The sequence below is a fragment of the Stylophora pistillata genome, chromosome 10 (assembly GCF_964205215.1).
Source record: "Stylophora pistillata chromosome 10, jaStyPist1.2, whole genome shotgun sequence".
Lineage (NCBI taxonomy): Eukaryota > Metazoa > Cnidaria > Anthozoa > Scleractinia > Pocilloporidae > Stylophora > Stylophora pistillata.
This window is the reverse complement of record NC_142528.1, coordinates 18,114,001-18,132,958: the sequence shown is the minus strand read 5'-3', so window position 1 is coordinate 18,132,958 and position 18,958 is coordinate 18,114,001. Positions and strand designations below refer to the sequence as shown.

Below are 18,958 nucleotides of genomic sequence, written 5' to 3'. Positions count from 1 at the left end.
TGCCTTCCATTAGAAGGTCTTAGAAACAAACAGCGAAAAAATTCGGAGAGAAAGTTTCTCGTAAAAAGGTAGTGCTTTAACCAGCACATCTATGCAATCCTACTTATTAGGCTTGACTAAACCTATACATGTATTTTATCTATACAGTGGAACCTCGATTTAACGAACCTCTATTTAACGAAGTCCTCGGTATAACGAACGATACTTCAATTTCAGCCCGGCTAAAGTTACAGTAAAATGTATGCCACAGAACTTCGATACAACGAACCCTGGATATAACGAACCAATTTCCCCAGACCCTTACCACTTCGTTAAATCAAGGTTCCACTATAAAGTTATTCTCATTAGCGACCTTCAAAAAACTTTACATTTAATCGGAACATAAAATTGATTCTTTTTAATGCACAGGATTGAAATGGATAAAACATTATATAAACACATGGCTATAGAAGTTGTTGTTAGCCGATCTCAGCTAACAACAGCCATTGCCTCCTACAGGACGAAAGGACAATTTTCATATTTCGTTGGCTAGAGCTAGTCTGATCACGGACTGCATAAACCAAGACAAGATGCATGATCTTGAGAAGAAGATTGAGGATCTAAATAAAACTTTCAAAAGTATCAAGAATGGAGCAATCGTCGTATCTCCTCGTTATAACAAGGAAGCGAATGAAGTAATATGACGTTTGATAACAAGCCTTCCATAGCAGAGTTTCATAGGAGGAGTATGGAAGATAACAATAGAACATAAAATTGATTGGCTCATCAAAATGCAGTAGAATGGAATCAAGTCTTAGAGAGTAATCATATTCATGAAAATCATGATATTACATGACCAAAAGAGCACTACTAGCATTTTCACTAAAATATTAACTAGCATATCAATTAAAAGAGCATTACTGTACGTCAATTAATGTTCCAACACAGGTAACTGATGTATCCATCCGTAATATCAAGTTTATTCAATGACCGTAACATTATCTGACGGTACTGCTAACAAGCGTGCCACATTTTGCGTGAGTTGCTCGCAAAGGTCCACGAGCGATGATGTTGTACTATCATGCAGTTCCGATTAGATTATGACTTGCTATTTCTTTCTTGTGGCAGATGATGAGGGCGGAACCTGAATCACTTATATAGAGATCGAGATTACATAAGACATAGACATTTATTTACTTCATTTATTTATTTCATTTATTTACATAGACATCGAGATTACATAATCTTATTATTCTAGTATAGATGTACTAGTCGTTCAAAACTTAACTTGAAGCAAGACAGGCTCGTGTCGATATTTAATATTGTGTTTTTTACACGCGCATACTCTGTCGGGGTACTCCCGCTATTCACTGTTAATCGTGGAATAGATTGTAAGTAGCATAGCCAATCAGATTGCAGTAGTTATGATAGAACGCCGGTAGATTTATGCTAAAAAATAAAAGGGTAAGAAGTAAAAGAAACCATTGCCAGGCAAAGTTGATTGTGTCATGACTCTTACATGAATGACGCTGAGAGGAAAAAAATACAAAAACAGTCAATGATGTAGACGTACGGAAAAAAACTTGTTAATTTATATATTAAGGAACTAAAACAAATTTCATTTACTTTCTGACAGCTGATAGGGCTTATGCTTTCTTCGTTTGTTTGTTTGCTTTACTCACTTGACTTGTGACATACTCACTCCTCATATAAACTGCTTCTTTTCATTCTGCTTGAGAATACAGTGAAAAAATAGTTGATAAATTTCGTACAAGTGCTTCACTACAGCTCAGTTGAGTTCATTGTAAAGTGAGTTGATGCACACGCTGGTACTAGCATGCTGCACACGGTAGTGCACATGTACTTGAGTGAGTTTTCAATTTTTTACTATTAGCTGTGGGAAGGCATTGACGGAAAAGCGTAGCGTACTTCCCTAGCAAATGACTGCGGAGCTTGTCGCGAACTCTAAAACAGCCCTACAGGATAACAAAATCTATTTGCGAACATGCGAGGTACCAATTCTATAAAAAAAAATAACAATGAAAAACAACAGATAAAAACAGTGAAACAGTTTAGCGGCACATTGACAACTATCTGCAAGTAAGTGGATATATATTTAAATAAATAGGATAAAAATCCAAAACTAGAGTATTTGTTTAACTCGAAGTTCGAGTCGATAAGGTTCTAAAATTTAACGCGGTAACTTTGGCGGTAGTCGTTTCAGACTTTAGCTCAGTGGGTGGTACACCTTTAAAAAAAACATCTGCCGAACATATTGGTAATAACGTTTCCCGCGGAGTGAATACACTTTAATAAACTTGTGTTGTGGCTGTGTTGCTCACTCAGACCAACTTTAAAAAACGCTTGCTCTACGTTTGTTACCAGTTGTCATAGCCTCGAGAAAAACAGGAAATTCTACAAACTCTAAAAACGGACGCTGCTGAACATTATAGGGAAAATCCAAAAAACCGGTTGGGAATTTTTATGTGGGGCAGGAATTTTGAACCAGAGCAGAAACTGAGTAAGTTTAAACACCTCTAATTCATTCATCTGTTCTATTAACATTTTGCGAATTCTTCAGCTGTTATGTACTATAAAAGAACTATAATTTCCGCCACAATAAATTTAGTGAGAAGACGAATTTTTATTCCGGACTCAACGAATTTTAAATAACATTTACTGCATTAACCAAAATATTATGGCAGACAGAAACGAACGAAACCTTAAGTCTCTCTCGCCTGGATGGATAGTTATTTCTCTCGTTCTCTTGATTTCGTGCAGAAAACTGAGAAAATCGAAAAGCAGTATAAACTTCATTAGCACATTTCACAAAATAGCCTTCTTGGCTTCGCGTTTTCGGCGAAACCTGTCATTGTGATACATGTAGTCCGTTATCCGCTTTAAAAACCATTAACTTCAGAGGAAGGATGGTTAACAGCCCTAAAATGTCTTCTTGTATCATTTGTAATTTTCACACAAAGCTAACGAGGAAAGAGGAGAACGGATGGAAAAAATAACCTTGAAGAGGAAAAGCTAAATAAAGTCTGTAATTCATGCCAACTGAAACTAGATCTTTGAGGAACGATAATTCAGTCGGCTCTCTTCAATTTCTCAGAATATGCCTTATCTTGTACTTTCAGTTTTTAGTGACTCAGGTGAGTTCGTTGATTTGATACGAGTCTTACTGCGGAAGCACCACGAAAGCCGTGTCCGTTGTGTTAATTAGCGCTTCATTATACACCACAGACAAATAGCTGTTTAATAAAATCCAAGCGGTGTAAACTGAAGTTAGTGTCTTCCATAGCCGTTTTTCATGGGCTTACATAGAGGACTCATCTGTCAAATGCAAAGATATCTCGACCTCTGTTAGTTAAGTTTAGCGAACGCCTCCCCCTTTGATCCAACATAAAGGCTGATCAAAAAGGGAGTTATAGGAAACTTTCTGGACCGTTTTCTTTTCCTGTCGGCGAGGTGAATGAGCTAAATTTGCGAAGGGACGCGTTTTTATATCTGCAAGCATTGACTCATTTGATGAGGTAAAAGTTTGAGAATATAATTGCAATGTATTGATTTTACTATTAGCTGGTTACGAATAGGGGAATAATTGAGAGAGCAACAAATAAATCTCGGTTTTTATGTACAAAACTAAACTAACAAGTCCTAATTCAACTAAAGGAGATGGTTTTACCGATAAAAAAAATTATTAATCAGTGCAACTGCGTTGTTCTTTCACTACTAGAGCAGTTTGTGAACACTTTTTTCCCCTTGATGTAAGAGTATCCTTCCTCGTTGTCAAATCTTCGTTAAGCCGATAATCTACACCTCAGTCTTTTCAATCTCTGTTTCTCAAAGAGAGCATTGAGCCAAAAAAACATTCACTTTCTTCAAGGTCAGTCACTTTGTTAAGGTTGGATACACTTTCATTTTTTTCTAAGAGGAAGCTTTCCCTGTACTGTATTATGCCTAAGCTTTTATGAATTTTGGAATCATTCAGTCTTACCCTTCATATAATGGTGTCGGTTTGTAAATCTTAACCTGTCAAAACACTCTCCCCATTCATGTCAGTATAGGGAACTAAGTAGCAGAGTAAAAGAACTAAAAAAATTTTTATCAGCACTGTATTTAATGGACGCCTTGTTTTTTATATCTATATCTTTCCGAAGTCTCATATTAGCTGCCTAACAAATCTTCACGACTCTTACTGAGTTAAGCTGCTCAGAAGGTTGATTATCGTTTCAGTTTTGTGGGGTTTGCATGCTTACTGCAACTCCAACGTGTAATTTAATTTAGTCAATTTTCACTGCATTAAGTTTTGCAGTGGGGAAGGACTTGAAAGGAACATAGGAACCATTCTTGCAAGTCCACCCTCCCACCCATCCCACCCCAGGGGAGGACATCCATCACACAGTAATCTCGTGTGTGGGAAATTAACGTCTCCTACCCCAACCCTGCAGGAGACGGGACGTCCATTTATTTGTCCCATCCGAGAAGACTAGAATATCTAACCATTTCTTGATGTTATAGAAAGGTAGCAAATTCTTCCCAATTATTTTAAGACCTTGAGTGTTGGTCCGGCCGGGGCTCGAACCCTCGACCTCCCGCACAACAGTCCAGCGCTCTATCCATTGAGTTAACCGGGAGGCGGTTGTGTTGGATGAAAGGAAAAATTGTGCTTCACAAATAATGTTCTTGTTTTGAAGTACGTACGTTCCTTTCCTGAAAAAGCTTCCACAGCTATATAGGATTCTTTCAACGCAAGAGCATGCACAGCCGAAGGACGGTTGGCAATCCATTAGCTTGAAGTTTAGGGAATGTAGCCACCGTGAGGCTAGGTTTTAGACTGGAATTTCTCCTAGAACTTACGGATATCATGTCGCACGGATATATCTATCGTTTCCTTAAGGTGGTGCATGTATGCATCCCTTCTAAAACCAAGATCAGTCCAGAAGAGTGTTTGTTGGTAGTACCTGCTAAAGATGAGGGAAGGACATAAGATATATAAATACACTTAATCACATCCATTTTGAAATCGCAAACTGCAATTGCTCAAACACAGAATTTTAGACAGCACAAATATCTTATTTTCGTTATTAAATCGGTGACAAAAGTAATTCTTCAATTTTTTATGAAAAAAATTAAAAAAAATTGAAAGGCAAAAGCTACAAATTTGCCACACAGTGGTTTCTTTGTCTTTCCTTTTTTTTTTCGCAATTGGAAGAAGCCTTGAAATCTGATTGGTTGCTATGTTTTTAGTGTTGGCTAAGAAAAAGATCTGATTTAAAGCAAAAACTATGTGCAATACGTCAATGGATCGCACATTTCGGAGCCAATCATATCGCAAGGATGACCAGTAATTTCAACATGGTTGTTAATCATATTGCAAGGACGACCAGTAATTTCAACATGGTTGCTGTGTAGAGTTCTGGCCACCACAATTTTTCATCGCTGTTGGGGTCCTATCATCCTGGGTCCATAACGATACAGTACTAGTTCAGGTTCCAACAACCTCTACAACGTTCACGGTCCACAACTCAAATGATACTCTATATCAGAGAAATCTGTTAGTCTTACTCAAAACAAATAATCACTGCTGTGGAAAGTGGTGCGCACACGTTCCATATAAACTGACGACCCTTTTGAATCAGACCATAAGCTCAAGAAATGATTATGATGTCGTGAGTGTACAGGGCTGCTTTGATTAAAATTTGACCCACAGACATGTGGTGCGAAATTTCTGTCGCCCACAACTTGTCGAAGAGATCTATCTCCTATTTGCACCATCTTATCTCTGTCTTCAGCACCGTTCAATCTGTAATATAAGTCAATTAAAAAGCAGGTGTTGCTAACCGCTGCTGGTATTATTGTGTATTTTGTATTAACGTAAGGTGTTATTTATTAATGGCCTCGTAGATTGTCGTCTGTGAAAGGGAAAATTTTCGTTTGTCCTCTGTTGCACACCTAGCCGGACGCCATCACTCTCGCATTTAATTGTTCCCAAGAATTTTTTTTACATCATTTTTCTTAAGTCGCCTACCCTACTTTTCATTGCTGTTTTCTCATTTTACTCAAGAAACTTTGCATACCGAAAAATGCCGCCGATTGCGATCACTTGTCAAAACATCAAGGTAAGTTTAAAGACTACCTTATACGTTTGAGTCGAAAATGTTTCTTAATGCATGGTTGAGCCGTTCGATGGTACCGTCCAAGTACAAATATTTTACTTTTATCACTGTCCCCACTGCTAAAATCCGCGAGATTAAACCGAGTATAGGCCTTCCTAAAGAAAAGCAGGGTGAAGGAAAATCATCCCATGGACTGAAAAATATATTTTTATATCATGATAATTCCCCATCCTTCATCGAATTTGAATACCCACGTTAATTTCTTTAGACCCACAACAAGATTTCTTTAAGAAGATAAGATTTTCTTCGTCGTAGTAATAATCTTTGTCTGAGCCAAAAACCTCTTGTTTTTCGTCAGTTGACTGAAAACGAATCGAATAATTTTACTTTTCTCGATAGCTTTGTCGCATTTCTATATTAGAAATGGGCTGATCAGTGTTAAAGAAGAGCAAAGCTCTTTCCTCTAATATTTCAATAATTAAACTCTTGTTTTCCTTGCTCAGTAATAGCTATTTCGAAAGAGTACTTAGCAGTTCATGTTGTTACCAACCATTGTTTGGGTTGAAGGTTTTCAATCGAGATACAAGTGTTTTGATTGGAGGAAATGTACCAATATATTACTTGCCATATGTAACTTATTTCACTGGAGAGAGATGTAACTGGAGCACAACACAAACACTACCGCAGTTCCTTTAGAACTTACCCTCTTTACTTATCCTACCTGAGAGGTTTCGGCATTAGCCGCCAGAGGAAACATCGCCTGGAAAGTGAGTAACAGACTGGGATTGACAAATCTAGCAAAGCACTTTTCATATTATTTTTAATAAGTTAACTGAAAATGATCTCTAATACTTTCGGCTTCTTTGTTCAACCGAAAGCATACTGATGCTACGAGTTACATTTTGATTTAAAGCAGGGGATGTGTTGGTGAAATAGGATCCCAGATCCGTGATCTAAGGATATTTTTGTTATTTCGATGATACCAGAAACTAAAACAAACCAAGTACCCATTAAAAAGCTTTGAATATGCAATCGGGCGGAACTCCGAAGCAGGAGTATATTTACTGTTTTCTTTTAACGATAACAGTAAATCTACAATTTATGCGCCTAGATTACTTTTCACAATTGTAGTATCCTACGAGAATATTGTTTTCTCCATCGATTTATTGATTTCATCTTCCAATTACAACAAAATTTATGTGGGGTTCTATTTCAGTTTTGGGAAGCATGTAGTCAACCAAATCAAACTTTTTTTCTTTCTCATTTTTCCCACAATCCCATCTCTCAGTTCACTTTATGCAACTCACTCACTATAAAAGGAAAATTTTCTTAAACCCTTGATTAAAATTACTTCTCGACATTTTTAATTTCTTTTATTTTCATTCCCTTGAGATCCCGAACACCGATAACACCCTTTGTTGTCCTTTTACCATTATGCGTCAACGTTGAAAACGAAAAAATCAGCTTCATTAATGCGACATCTTTAAAATAAACGGACTCGAGTTGATGGAACAACCGTTAGTTTCTCAGTGAAAACTTCTTCGGATTTATTCCGAAATCTCTGGTTTATTCGAGGAACGATGTGAGTCATACCGGAAATCTTCACGACAGATCAGTGTATTCAACACAGGCGAGGTGTAAAATTACTAGGTTTCAGATTAAAGTTCATGAAGTACTTCTTAAATAAGAACTGATTTAAGCAATAAAAACAGTGTGTTTATACTACAGCTTGAAATGATAAGTTTTATATCTTGAACAGCTACATGAAAGTAACATTTACAATCAAAGTTTTTTTCCTAAATGCCTTAAACACATTTGTTGTTTGGAACTACATCACTGCAAACCGTCGGTTGCATTTCTCACTCTATCGATATTTCTCGACAAGCAAGAACGAGTTTTTTTCCAAGGGAAAGGCACGAAATGCAGTGTTAATATAGCGCACTCCTATTGTATCAGTTCTGCAATGCAACTGTGATAATAATGGGTTGCTAGAGCTGTTTCACTTTATCAAATGTACTTCTTCTATGGGTTCTAGAACTTTCAACTGATAGGTCAGATTGTACTTCTCATTTCTGAGGAAAATCATATTCGGAATCAAGTATTTAGAGCATTAGGGTTAGGACATTTGATGGATTAAGGACTTATGACCCCTTTAAGGCCAATAAGCAATACATTAACTTGAAGTCGTTCTTAGACTGTCACAGAATCTGGAAAGTGGCGGAATCGAGTACTCAGACCTGAATCGATATAATTGATTTCATATCACCTTTTACGCTGATTCCCAAACAGATGCAAATATGGCTGATGAATCAGCCAAGTTTGCCATCAGCCAGTTCAATTAGTACACTGCATATCCCTTGAGGCCTTCATTCTTTTATCAATTTCGTGTTGGGGTTTAATCCAAACACGCGCGTGTCTTGATCATAGCTTACAACAGTGATTTCTTTTTACTAAAGAAATAAATCACAGCTGGTAGGTGTCATAGTGTCTACACATTTTGCTAAATTAAAACGCAATCAGTGTTCTCTCATTCAAATGAATTTAATGGACTGCATAATGTCGTTCTTCAAAGGATTTTATCAGTGATAAGCAGTACTATTATGCATCTTTATTCCACCTCAGTGTTGCTTCGTGAACAGACCGCTCCCCTGACAATCTACAGCTTGTAATTAAGAGATTGTCATAAATGGCCGCCAAAATACTGCAAGCAAAAGCAGGGGAGGTAATCAATTCTCAAGGCGCATTAAACGTAACATCGAGTCGTTAGTTGAGTTGATGACCGACGGAACCACTGGGATGCGGATAAGGGGAAGTTCGCCGTAACGCTTTGAACGATTTTCTTGTGGTGACTTTGCCGCAGCTTAATTTAAGCTCAGCGTTCAGATCGATATCATGAGTCATAAAGTTATAATTCGATCAATGACCAAAAAAATATGGACGTAACTATAAGCGACTTTATGCTATTCATTTCGTGATAAAATAAGTCACTAGGGGCTGGATGAGATCAATAATATCAAGGCGATTCTTCACAAGGGTAAAACACCTGCTGATAAAGCTTGTAGCTGTTCACTAAGAGTGGCAGTTTGTCCGCCAATATCGCCCAAGGCAGATATGATCAATAGCCTTTAAATCAAACTTGGTTTACACTGATCATACACTCTAAATGGACAATGGATTGATGTTTCCTTTATCAGGGAAGCGTCGGAGTATTTAAATATTTGGTTGCATGGAAATAAGATTTACTTTTGGAGGGAAGCTCAACAACTCAGTACCTTTTGTAAAGTTGAACACGATTCAACTGTTGGAGAATACAGGTGAGGAATTTCTTATTATCATTTTGCAAAATTACTTTGCCCTCACAGTGCTCTCGCTTGAGCATAAGCTAGGAATTGAGCCCGAATTTATTTTGTTTTATCCGTGAATGAAATAATTGTTGTAAGAGATGACTGTCCGCGACCACGAATGGTAAGAGTTAAACTGTCAATTATAACAAAGCGCTTAGCATCTGGATCACCTCAATCCTCAGGATTCGACCAGGCCTTGATACCCACTGGGAGAGTTAAGAGAAGTAAGTAAGTTTTCAAGACATCGCCACTTTCATCAACAACTGATAATAACCAGTTAATGTTAAAGTTGAGTTCATAGGTTTGTCGAAGTCTTCCGTTTGAATTGAACCCTTGCAATGAAATACATTAGTGATATTGGAGCTGAGGAGTCTTCAAATCAGATATATAATGCTTGATCAAAACTATCATCATCTGTTACAAATCTTCTTCGAAAGTCTGTTGCTTCTCAAAGCAACAACGACAAAAATACTTTCTTTCGGGAAAACTGTTTCAAACGAAAATTCGATGAAAGCAGTTCGCTAGCATGACCTGTACTTTCATTAGCAGATTCTGTGAAAAGATTGGGTAACCTATGGTTCAACTTCAATTTAATTTTTACGGATATCATGTTTTACTCAAAAAAAATTTCCGCTCTCGATTTCCTTTCACAAAAAGTAGACAAAGTGTTGTCAAAGATGCCGCCACTTATGATTGCGACTTTGATGTTAAGAGCGCGCTTCGAGCTTCAGGTGACATTTCCTGTCCAGTTGAAGATTACCACAGGATAATGGATTTTAAGCTGTCTCTCTGCTTTTTTTGCTGCTCTTGTCTGTAGTTAGTATTTGTTTCGAATCATATTAGGTCAATCTTGACAAAATATTTACGAAAATACTTTTAACATAGGATGATAACGAGATAAAGAGGCAGTTTTGCGAGGCTTTTAAAAGAATTTTGGTGACAAACTGCATCTTTGCATCTGAGAAGCAGCATTTTGGGGGAATGAAAGACGCACAGCTACTGAAGTAGTCAAATAAAAGTCGAAGTAACCATAATGTCTAATCAGAACATTAATAGCTATCAGAAGAAGTCATTGAGAGTTGAAACAATATATATACTTATAAAAGGCCTCAAGCATGTCAAGCGGAGTTAAAGGGTTGTGATTGGGTTGTAATTGAGAAGATCATGTCTTGAATTTGATTGGTCGAGAGCAGCGAAGTTCTTAGACCAATCATAAATCGGAATAAGACAAAGCAAATGAATGCGGGGTTATGCATAACACTCGGTAGAAAATTTCCCCAGCATGCTTTATCAGATTGTCTCGAGAGCTCGATGGGCGTAGCACTGAATTTATATGAAGTGCGGGTAAGTATTTTGTTTCTCCGAGGTCAAGTGTTAGGTGCATGACGCTATTAATCAACATAGCATTCTTTAATACTCAGAATAAATAAGGAGTCTGGTAAAAGATGACTCGAAGCAAAAGGGACTTATTTTCATAAGAACGAAAGAATAAAAAATCTTGTCACCGTTTTGGACAAAAAAGCTCTATTAGAAGTTGCATCACCTCTTGCTATAATCACTGGTACATTTGAAAAGACTAGGACTGTTAAAAAAATTGTACCGAGAAAATTCTTCGATGAATAGAAGGTAACCAGATAACGCTCTGAGTTTTGTAATTTCTTCCAGTCAATTAATTATTGGCGACTTTATAAAAGAACTATGTTTTGACAGGTGTTTTTGACAATTCGTCTATTACTTCAGTGACTTTTAGAAAAAATATACGACGTACCTCAATGAACATTTGACTTTTTTTTGCTCGGCTGTAAAGATTATTTTAAAAATATTTCGAGATGTTCAAGTTACATTTAGGAGCCTCTAAAATCTTAAATAAAATCGCAAGCATAATTTAGAGGCATTCAGCTGTCGTTTTTCATAACACGTCAATGAGATGTACATATCATAATTTCCAAAATTTAATTCAATGAGACAGCACCGGAGAAACTGTCCACCTAACCTTGTAAAAAACAAATCTGACAGAAGGGGGTAGGGGTCGTTCATCTGTACAGACGGGAACACCATCCGAGTGAAAATACTCTTAGAGGCTTGATGTGACGTTGGTCCTCTAGCCTTGCAGGTAAACATTCAGATACATTCTTTTACAAAAATTTCGTCGAGTCGACAAAAATTCGAGGCTGATGAGTTTGTAAATAGTGTATTTATAAAATGTTGGTATTCAGTGAGTGCCTGAAATTAGTAGCCCAATTATGCACAAATTCGAGCTTGTTTGTTCATCCTGAAACTAGCATTGCTTACGCAATGAATTTAATTTTTGTTTGTTTATCTCAAATGATTCGGCTGTTCCGAATGCAGATGCAGGACTATCGCAAATTTTGGCAGGTAAATGGTGTCTTATTGGCTCAAAAGCTGGATAGAGGAATCTTTCTGTACATTTTTGTTTTTTTTTCTTTAGTTCAACACTTAGACAGCAGGGTTGGTTTTCTATGTATTTTGTGACTCCTTTAACACGCGCTCATGACAATTACTTTAAAAACATATCTCTGTCTTCGATGACGAAGCTCAAAATTCAGCATCTTTCTTAACAGCTGCTTTCACTCAAGCGCTTTTGACATTACTTATCCCGAGTATGAAGGAAGTTTGTCACATAATGAACCTTTGATGAGCCTAACGCGCCAGCGAGTTCTGTCGGGTAGCTCAGTTGATACAACACCTAAAGGGGACTATGATTTATACTTGACTGCGGTTCGAATCCTCGCGAGGATTATCGTCTGTCCCAAACCGGTGACAGATCTTTTACGTCTTCATATAAATTGTAAACGGTGCTTTTGCAAGCTACTGGGCTAATTTCTATGGCTTGCATTATACCAGTCGTTTTCAAGTTGCACGTAAACATTTGCAGCATACATGTGTTTACGCGTCGCTGTCAAGATACAGGCAAGGCAGATTTCCTAATCCAAAAACACAGAAGAAAGAACGATCCATTCGAAGGCCCCCTTGCTAAACGCTACTCCAGTTGAAGAATTATTATCCTTGATAATCAATCAATGGATATCTTAATTTCAGTAAATGTTTATTTAAAAATACTGATGTTGATTTGTCTAGTCAGTAGAGAATACGTCGGTATTGTTTTTCTAAAGCGGGCATTTGTTTTTAATCATTTGAAGAACTTGTAGTTTTGCCTCTTTCCGTTAAGCAATGATTTTAAGGTTTGAAGAAGATGGGATATTTTATTCACGGTAAGGTCATTATCTCCAAGTGATTATCAGTCAAAAAGTTAGTAACTCGGAAAAAAATTGGATTCATTCCTTAAATGTTGATGCCATTTTAGCCAATAGTCTGCTGATACAAATGACAATTAACAATTTCAACCAGCTTTACCTAAAGTGAATAACACAGATGAGAAAACGAAAAACGCATTTTGTGACCACTTTACAACTGAAATGAATTTCTAATATGGCGAAGATGAATTTAAGAGCAGACTCTTTTGAATCTTGTTTGAGCTTGCATTAGCAGCACTTAAACGGGGTTCTAAACCAACAAATAAAGCGCAAGGTAAGGTAAATATTACTTTCTTTTAATACATGTGTGTTTACCCAGCAGTTATTAAAGTGCACTCCGTGTGTATACGCACGGGCAGTCCAAAGGTTACTCATTTGTAAAGCTAAAAACATTCGTCCTCGCTAACGCGCATGTGCAACCTAAATGAAGGTACGCCTCAAATTGAATTCGAAGCTAAATAAATCAATAGATCGCACTAGCGCCAAACACGAACTATGTGGGTTTTTCATAGCCACAATTTAAAGGTCAAGATTCGCTATTGTCAAAAATCTTTGTTTCCTTACTTTTTTTTGCTCTTTGGTTTATGACCTGAAAGAAAAATCATGTGAGGTCAACTTTTCCGGGAATAACATTTGATCGTCGCTTAATAGATATTATTTACCTCTGTAGTCTCTTCTAAATACTAGTTCCTCGATTTTTAATTGAGTTTTGTCAATATGGAAATCTGTGATTGAAATTAGCTACCGCAAACAAAAAACCGCGCAGTCCATGCTGCTGAGAGTCTCGCAAATTTCTTTGCAATCTCAACCTGGGTCGCCGCGTGATTTCAAAGCGTTGTCGAAAAGTTGTGGCACAAACTGAATGCCCACTTCCTTTTAAACCTCCTTCTGAAGCAAAAACGTGTTTCAAAGTTATCCTACGTTGTCGATGTTTTTGTTGATTGGATGTGTTAATATCGAATAAGATTTACTCTTTAATGTTTGTTAACGCCACAAATGAAAGTAATTCTAGATCTGGCACGCGGAGTGCAGCCCGCAGAGTAATGTCGCGACCAGCTTAAATAAAGTGTTGACATTTATTTTGATCTATTTTCAACGTAAACCTCTTCTCTCAAAAGTAATCCGATCTAACCACTCAAACCAATTTAACTTTAAATACTTTAGTGGCAAATATACGAATTTTCTATCACGGGCGCGTCAAAAAAATGTATTTTATTACAATTTTTGACGAAAAGTTTAAATTACATCCGGCCTCCTTACGGTGTCTTCACGAGATCACATGGAAACTGTCTATGATTCTTTTCCCCGAGTACATAAAAGAAGAACTTTGTCAACCTCATTACAGGACTGTTTACTTTGGTGTAATTACCGACTTTCGGTTTTTTTCCATGGAAGAAATAAGGCCAATAGAGTAAATAAGGAAGACAAACACAAAACAGATTGATCGCTTTAAGAACCTGCTAACACAAAAGCTTTCAAAATGATTTCCAGCCAGTGTTTGCGGATCATTTTGTTCCATAAAATCAGATGTTAATTTTCCAGTGATGTGTGTCATTGAAACCCTACTAGGGAAATACACTAAGTAACAAATCGTTTTCCAGCAGAGGGTGAGTGGTTTTAGAACAGAGCTTGTGTTCGTTTTGATTCCTAGGGATACTACCAATATGATTCATGAAGTTCACCTTTGATACACCAATCGGGTCCAAAGCGACTTAACTATTTGTTTTCCTTCAAAGGAAAACTAGCTTTCATCTCATTATCTAACATTACCGGAAAAATTACCACGAGTTCAATTTGCGCATATTATGTGTTGCTGCCAGTAACCATAAAATACTGTGGCTAATAGTTTTTAGGCCTTTGTAAATTAAAAAAAACATCCTTGTGTTTCAGAAACGGAAGGTTTAGATTAAAGAAGAGAAAAGAGAGTTAAGCCCGCATACTTAATCTCCACAGATAAAACGCTTTTAATAAAATACAGGTAGAAAACCAAATTTTATTGAAAAGTTGCTGATAAGTGACAAAAAACGACATCCATTATATTTCTGGGCTGGTTGTTACTCATAACAGGCTTCTCAACCCATAACTGAACTGAATATCAGCAACTTTGCTTGGAAGATTCCAAATACTAAGATAAGAAAGATCTGAACTCGTTGAAATACAGTATTTGTCATCAGAAGACTGGATGACAAATAATTGAAAATCAAAAACAAAAATTTGTTAAATATTCATGCTCTTGACACTTAAAGACATATAATAGACAAGAGAATCCATTTTAATCATTGTGAACACACTTACCTGGTGCAGTCAAACAGAACAGAGCATCACTGAACAACTATGGAAGGTTACTTCATTGAATCGCAGAAAAAAGAAGGCAGCGGCTTATAGACTTGGGTGAGTCACTAAAATGATAGTTCGTTGTCGTCTAGAGTTAAAAATGATCGCGATTTCTAAATTTCGCGGTACTTGTAGATGAATCAGTCTTGGCGCCAAAAAGTAAAAGACATTATCAGGAGGAAAGCGATCGAGTGAAATTGATCAGCCGAACGAGAAATGAATGATATGAGACAATATCTCGATAACTAAACAAGCTGTAATTTCTTCGTAAACACTCTCCAATGTAACTTATCTTTATTCATGTTTATCTTGCTCCCAGTACATGCCACGAAAACGGTTTTTCCAGCAGGTTTCGCATATTTCATAACAAATGAAACGCGAAATGCATGTATCCAAACCGCAAAGGTAAAAACAACCCGACTGTTGAGTAGATTAGTTTTAATAGTTTCCTCTGGTTAAGAACCACTAAATGTGTAGTGATATTCGGTAGATCAGTCATTTTATTTCACTTACAGTTTTGTCACTTGGGGACAATACCGAAATTTAACGAGCCGAAGTTTTCACCCGCTTAGAGCCACTTAAGTACAATATATAGCCGCGGGCCCTCAACATCTTCATTATTAATAAAGATCTTGGTTGAAACCATTTAAGTTTGCTATATAACCATAGTCAATTCGCTCTTAAAATAGAAAGTCAACAAATAACTCGAAAAAATACCACCCTGGAAAAATTACATGACAGTAATCCCTCACTGACTATGAATGTGCTGAAGATTTGCATAATGACGAGAATATTTGATCCTGTTAAAAATACATTTTGTTTACTTCTAGAAAGCGTCTCAGAAAATATTAGATCGATAAGGTGATAGCAATTGAACATTGTCGAATGATAAAATTTTTTTTTAATTTATCATTTTTTTATAAATGCGATGAAGTAACCCTATTCATAGGTATCAATTTAGGCATTTTCAGAAACAATATGCGAAATCTCCTCAGTTTTGATATTGATCTCATTTTCGATGGAAACTGCGTAGAAAATTTTCTAAACGCGGGCGACGCCTACCGAATGAATAACTTTGACATGCTTTGTAGTGATGATTAACGTCAACGAGTCAAGACACGTCTATAAAGAGCCTAACTGATGTTCCCAGGGCATTCCAATTTCCAGTGCATTTTTACATTTATTATTGAACATCTAAAATCTTTTTTCAAGCTGAGTAATTAGTCACCTGCTCTCGTATGGCAGGACATGCCGGAAAATGGAAATCGTGATAATAATTAAACATCCGAGCTGTCCCCCGCTGCCAATCCAAGGGAAACTGAAACTGGAAAAGTTTTTTTCTTTTCTTTCTCTGAAAATCTACAATGATGGCAAGACAAAACCGTGACCAATGCACTAAGAAAACAGGTTTTTAGGAATTTTTAGTTTTTATTGTTATGAATAATTTTTCTGTTTCGTTTTATCGCAGTTTTTCCTCAGAGAAGTTAGAAACAAATGCCACTCTGACTTTTCGAAGAATACGAAGGGTTAAATGTTTTCAAGGGTTCATCGAATGTGCATTAATCTGAATAACGAAAAAGGTTTATGCCATAAAACCATGAATTGGAGAGAAGTGCAGCATAAAAAAAAGCGTTTATTTTGCAAACGTACCAGCCATTGTGGGATCGAGGTAGCCTGACCTATTTAATTACCAAATTCAAATTCAAATTTTTTTTTCTGTGTGGGATAAACTGCAGTGTCTCTTTTATTGCGGCGTTTGTCATACTTTTCAGTATCTAATGAAATTACTGTGATTATTATAATTTTTTTGTTGTTAACGAATGGAATCTAGGACTATTCCTGCTCGATTGAAATACAAATATTTGCCAACGGTCAAGCGGTTGAAATGCAATATATGGCTCGTACGTAGTAACCACCCAACTTAAACTGAGAAATCTCATCTAAATTTCCTAGATTTGGACGTAAATTGAAAATGTATCAAATATGGGTAAAAAGGTGGACAGGAAAACATATCATTTAATCGACGATGTTGACAGTTCATTATCAAAATGAAGGACTGAAAAATGGAACTTGCATACTGCCACATGGTTTGCGGTTGGATTCGTGTAGTGCAAGATTCTTCTAATCCACGCTGACTTTAAGGAGGATCTGAAAAAAAAATTTTTTCCAAGTTTTGCCGTTGTAAAAGCCAGTGGTGTAAGGCAAATAGGCCACTGTAATTGACTAAGTTATTAGATATCCCGTAGACAGGATGGCGTCTAGAACCTTTCAGAAGCGAGTGATTTGAAAAATTACTCCGAAGATGCGGAAGGATATGAGGCTATTTCGTTTTGTTTTAAAAATGTTTATCTTTCACCAAAAAGGCAACCATCGGGACCTTTATCAGAAGTCTGTAATGCTGTTTAGAGAGAAAATTCACGTCGGAGTAAGTGCATGTCTGCTTTATCTCCAACATTCTTCAAGGAGGGCGATATAAATAGCTCAGTTCCAGTCACTTGGGATGTAAGTTCTAAGTTTACAAAGGATTCATCATAGACCCCTTTGTTGCCCTTAGACGCCGCAATTTAAAGTTGATGAAAATTCTTGATCTACAGATAACTTTGGAATAATGAAGGAAACAAGGTAACATTGTAAAATAATCAAATACTGAGAGAAAACAAATCCGATGAACTCCGTTTATCCTGCCAACGGGGTTCTAACGTTTTATAAAAGAAGAAAAAGTATCCCATTTGTCCCTCTCTTTAGACTGGACATTGAAATATCAATATGACGTCAATTGCAGTATCAAAAATTACATGGAGAAAAAAGATAAATCAAACAGGACAAAATACTCTTTTTAATAGGGATAACCCAATTGTAGACACAACAAAATATTTCTGTTATGCAAAAAGTATTTAGATATGGAGTGACCCTTGAGGAATATTGTCAGCCTCGATTACGTTTTTCACATAGTGCAATGCGAGAAGCGTTTTACTTTCACAAAGTGGTTACTTTCAACCAAGATTAGTTCCAAAAATCTCTTTTTGTTTGTTCCTTGGTCTGTCAGATCTTTTGTATATATAATTTAACACGTTTTTTAAAACATAGAATTTCCAGTGCATTCCCCGCGGCTATATTACCGATTTCGGACCCGGAAAACATGTTATTACAGTCTCTAGAAGAAAATAACTGATTGATCCCTTAAAAGGCAAATAATAGGTTCGAAACTGTATGATATTATTTCTTAATTGACATCAGTCATGCATAATCCTGACGCAAGGTTCATCACTTCCCCGCTGGGTTGAAGGCGTTTTAAAAGCTTCATCTTCCAGTAAACATCCTCAGAAGCAGTGAAAAGTATTTTCTACTGGCTGATAAACAGAGCGGTGAATGTATTGCAAGCGTAAGTCCTTTTAAAAGACTTGTTTGACAGACGTTGTAGTGCAATACTACAGAGGACAAGTTACTTTTTCATTGGAATACTGTAAGTAGAGTTTTGCCGAGGAAAGTAGACACGTCAAAAAGTTGATATCAATAACAAATGCCAGTAAGGTTTTGTATACTGATTGCCACATGTTTATGAAATTAGCTGCATGTTCTAGAATTTATGAAACCGCAAAACTGTAAATTCACTTTTGTATAAGGCCGACTCTGATCCGTGTAGTTGAGCTGGTGTTTTAACCAAGGTTCTTTAGTTGGTGATTATGGCTTGAGGAGATATTTTAAGTCTTGAAGTTATTTGCAAGGTGAAATGTTGAGCTTCTCGAAAGTATGTTACAAACATAATTCACGGAATATTTAAAAGGATAAGAATCCTTAACGAAACTAAGGCCAGTCGCACCATTTCGCCATACTGTTTGGGAAATTACACCCAATCCGTCTTAAAGTTTTCATAGCATAAAGCCATTCACCAGATTTAGGCTAC

General features: G+C 36.8%; 2 protein-coding genes across 12 annotated transcripts in view; both read left to right on the top strand.

The window, feature by feature from the left end:
* The window catches only part of LOC111321915 (uncharacterized), a 30,335-nt gene extending 28,875 nt beyond the window's left edge, over positions 1 to 1,460 (top strand). For all 5 annotated transcript variants that reach the window (XM_088734994.1, XM_088734993.1, XM_088734992.1 and 2 more), the window contains one exon: positions 499 to 1,460. In XM_088734994.1, coding sequence (XP_088591120.1) covers positions 499 to 683 — 185 coding nt within the window. In that variant the 3' untranslated portion in view covers positions 684 to 1,460. The remainder of the gene's footprint in view (positions 1 to 498) is intronic.
* Positions 1,461 to 1,590: 130 nt separating this feature from the next.
* Positions 1,591 to 18,958, top strand: part of LOC111321929 (neuropeptide FF receptor 1) — a 24,103-nt gene continuing 6,735 nt past the window's right edge. Inside the window, exons 1-4 of one of the 7 annotated variants that reach the window (XR_015992188.1) lie at positions 1,591 to 2,500; positions 6,050 to 6,104; positions 9,296 to 9,415; positions 9,597 to 9,669. Coding sequence is in view for 1 of the 7 variants with exons in the window: in XM_088734997.1 (XP_088591123.1) it covers positions 2,464 to 2,500; positions 6,050 to 6,104; positions 9,296 to 9,415 (212 nt within the window). In the remaining 6 variants the exon portion in view is untranslated. Of the gene's footprint in view, positions 2,501 to 5,899; positions 6,105 to 9,295; positions 9,416 to 9,596; positions 9,670 to 14,961; positions 15,112 to 16,438; positions 16,462 to 18,262; positions 18,518 to 18,958 lie in introns of those variants that run through there. The other 6 variants (XM_088734997.1, XM_088734995.1, XM_022924947.2 and 3 more) reach the window with 6 other exon arrangements.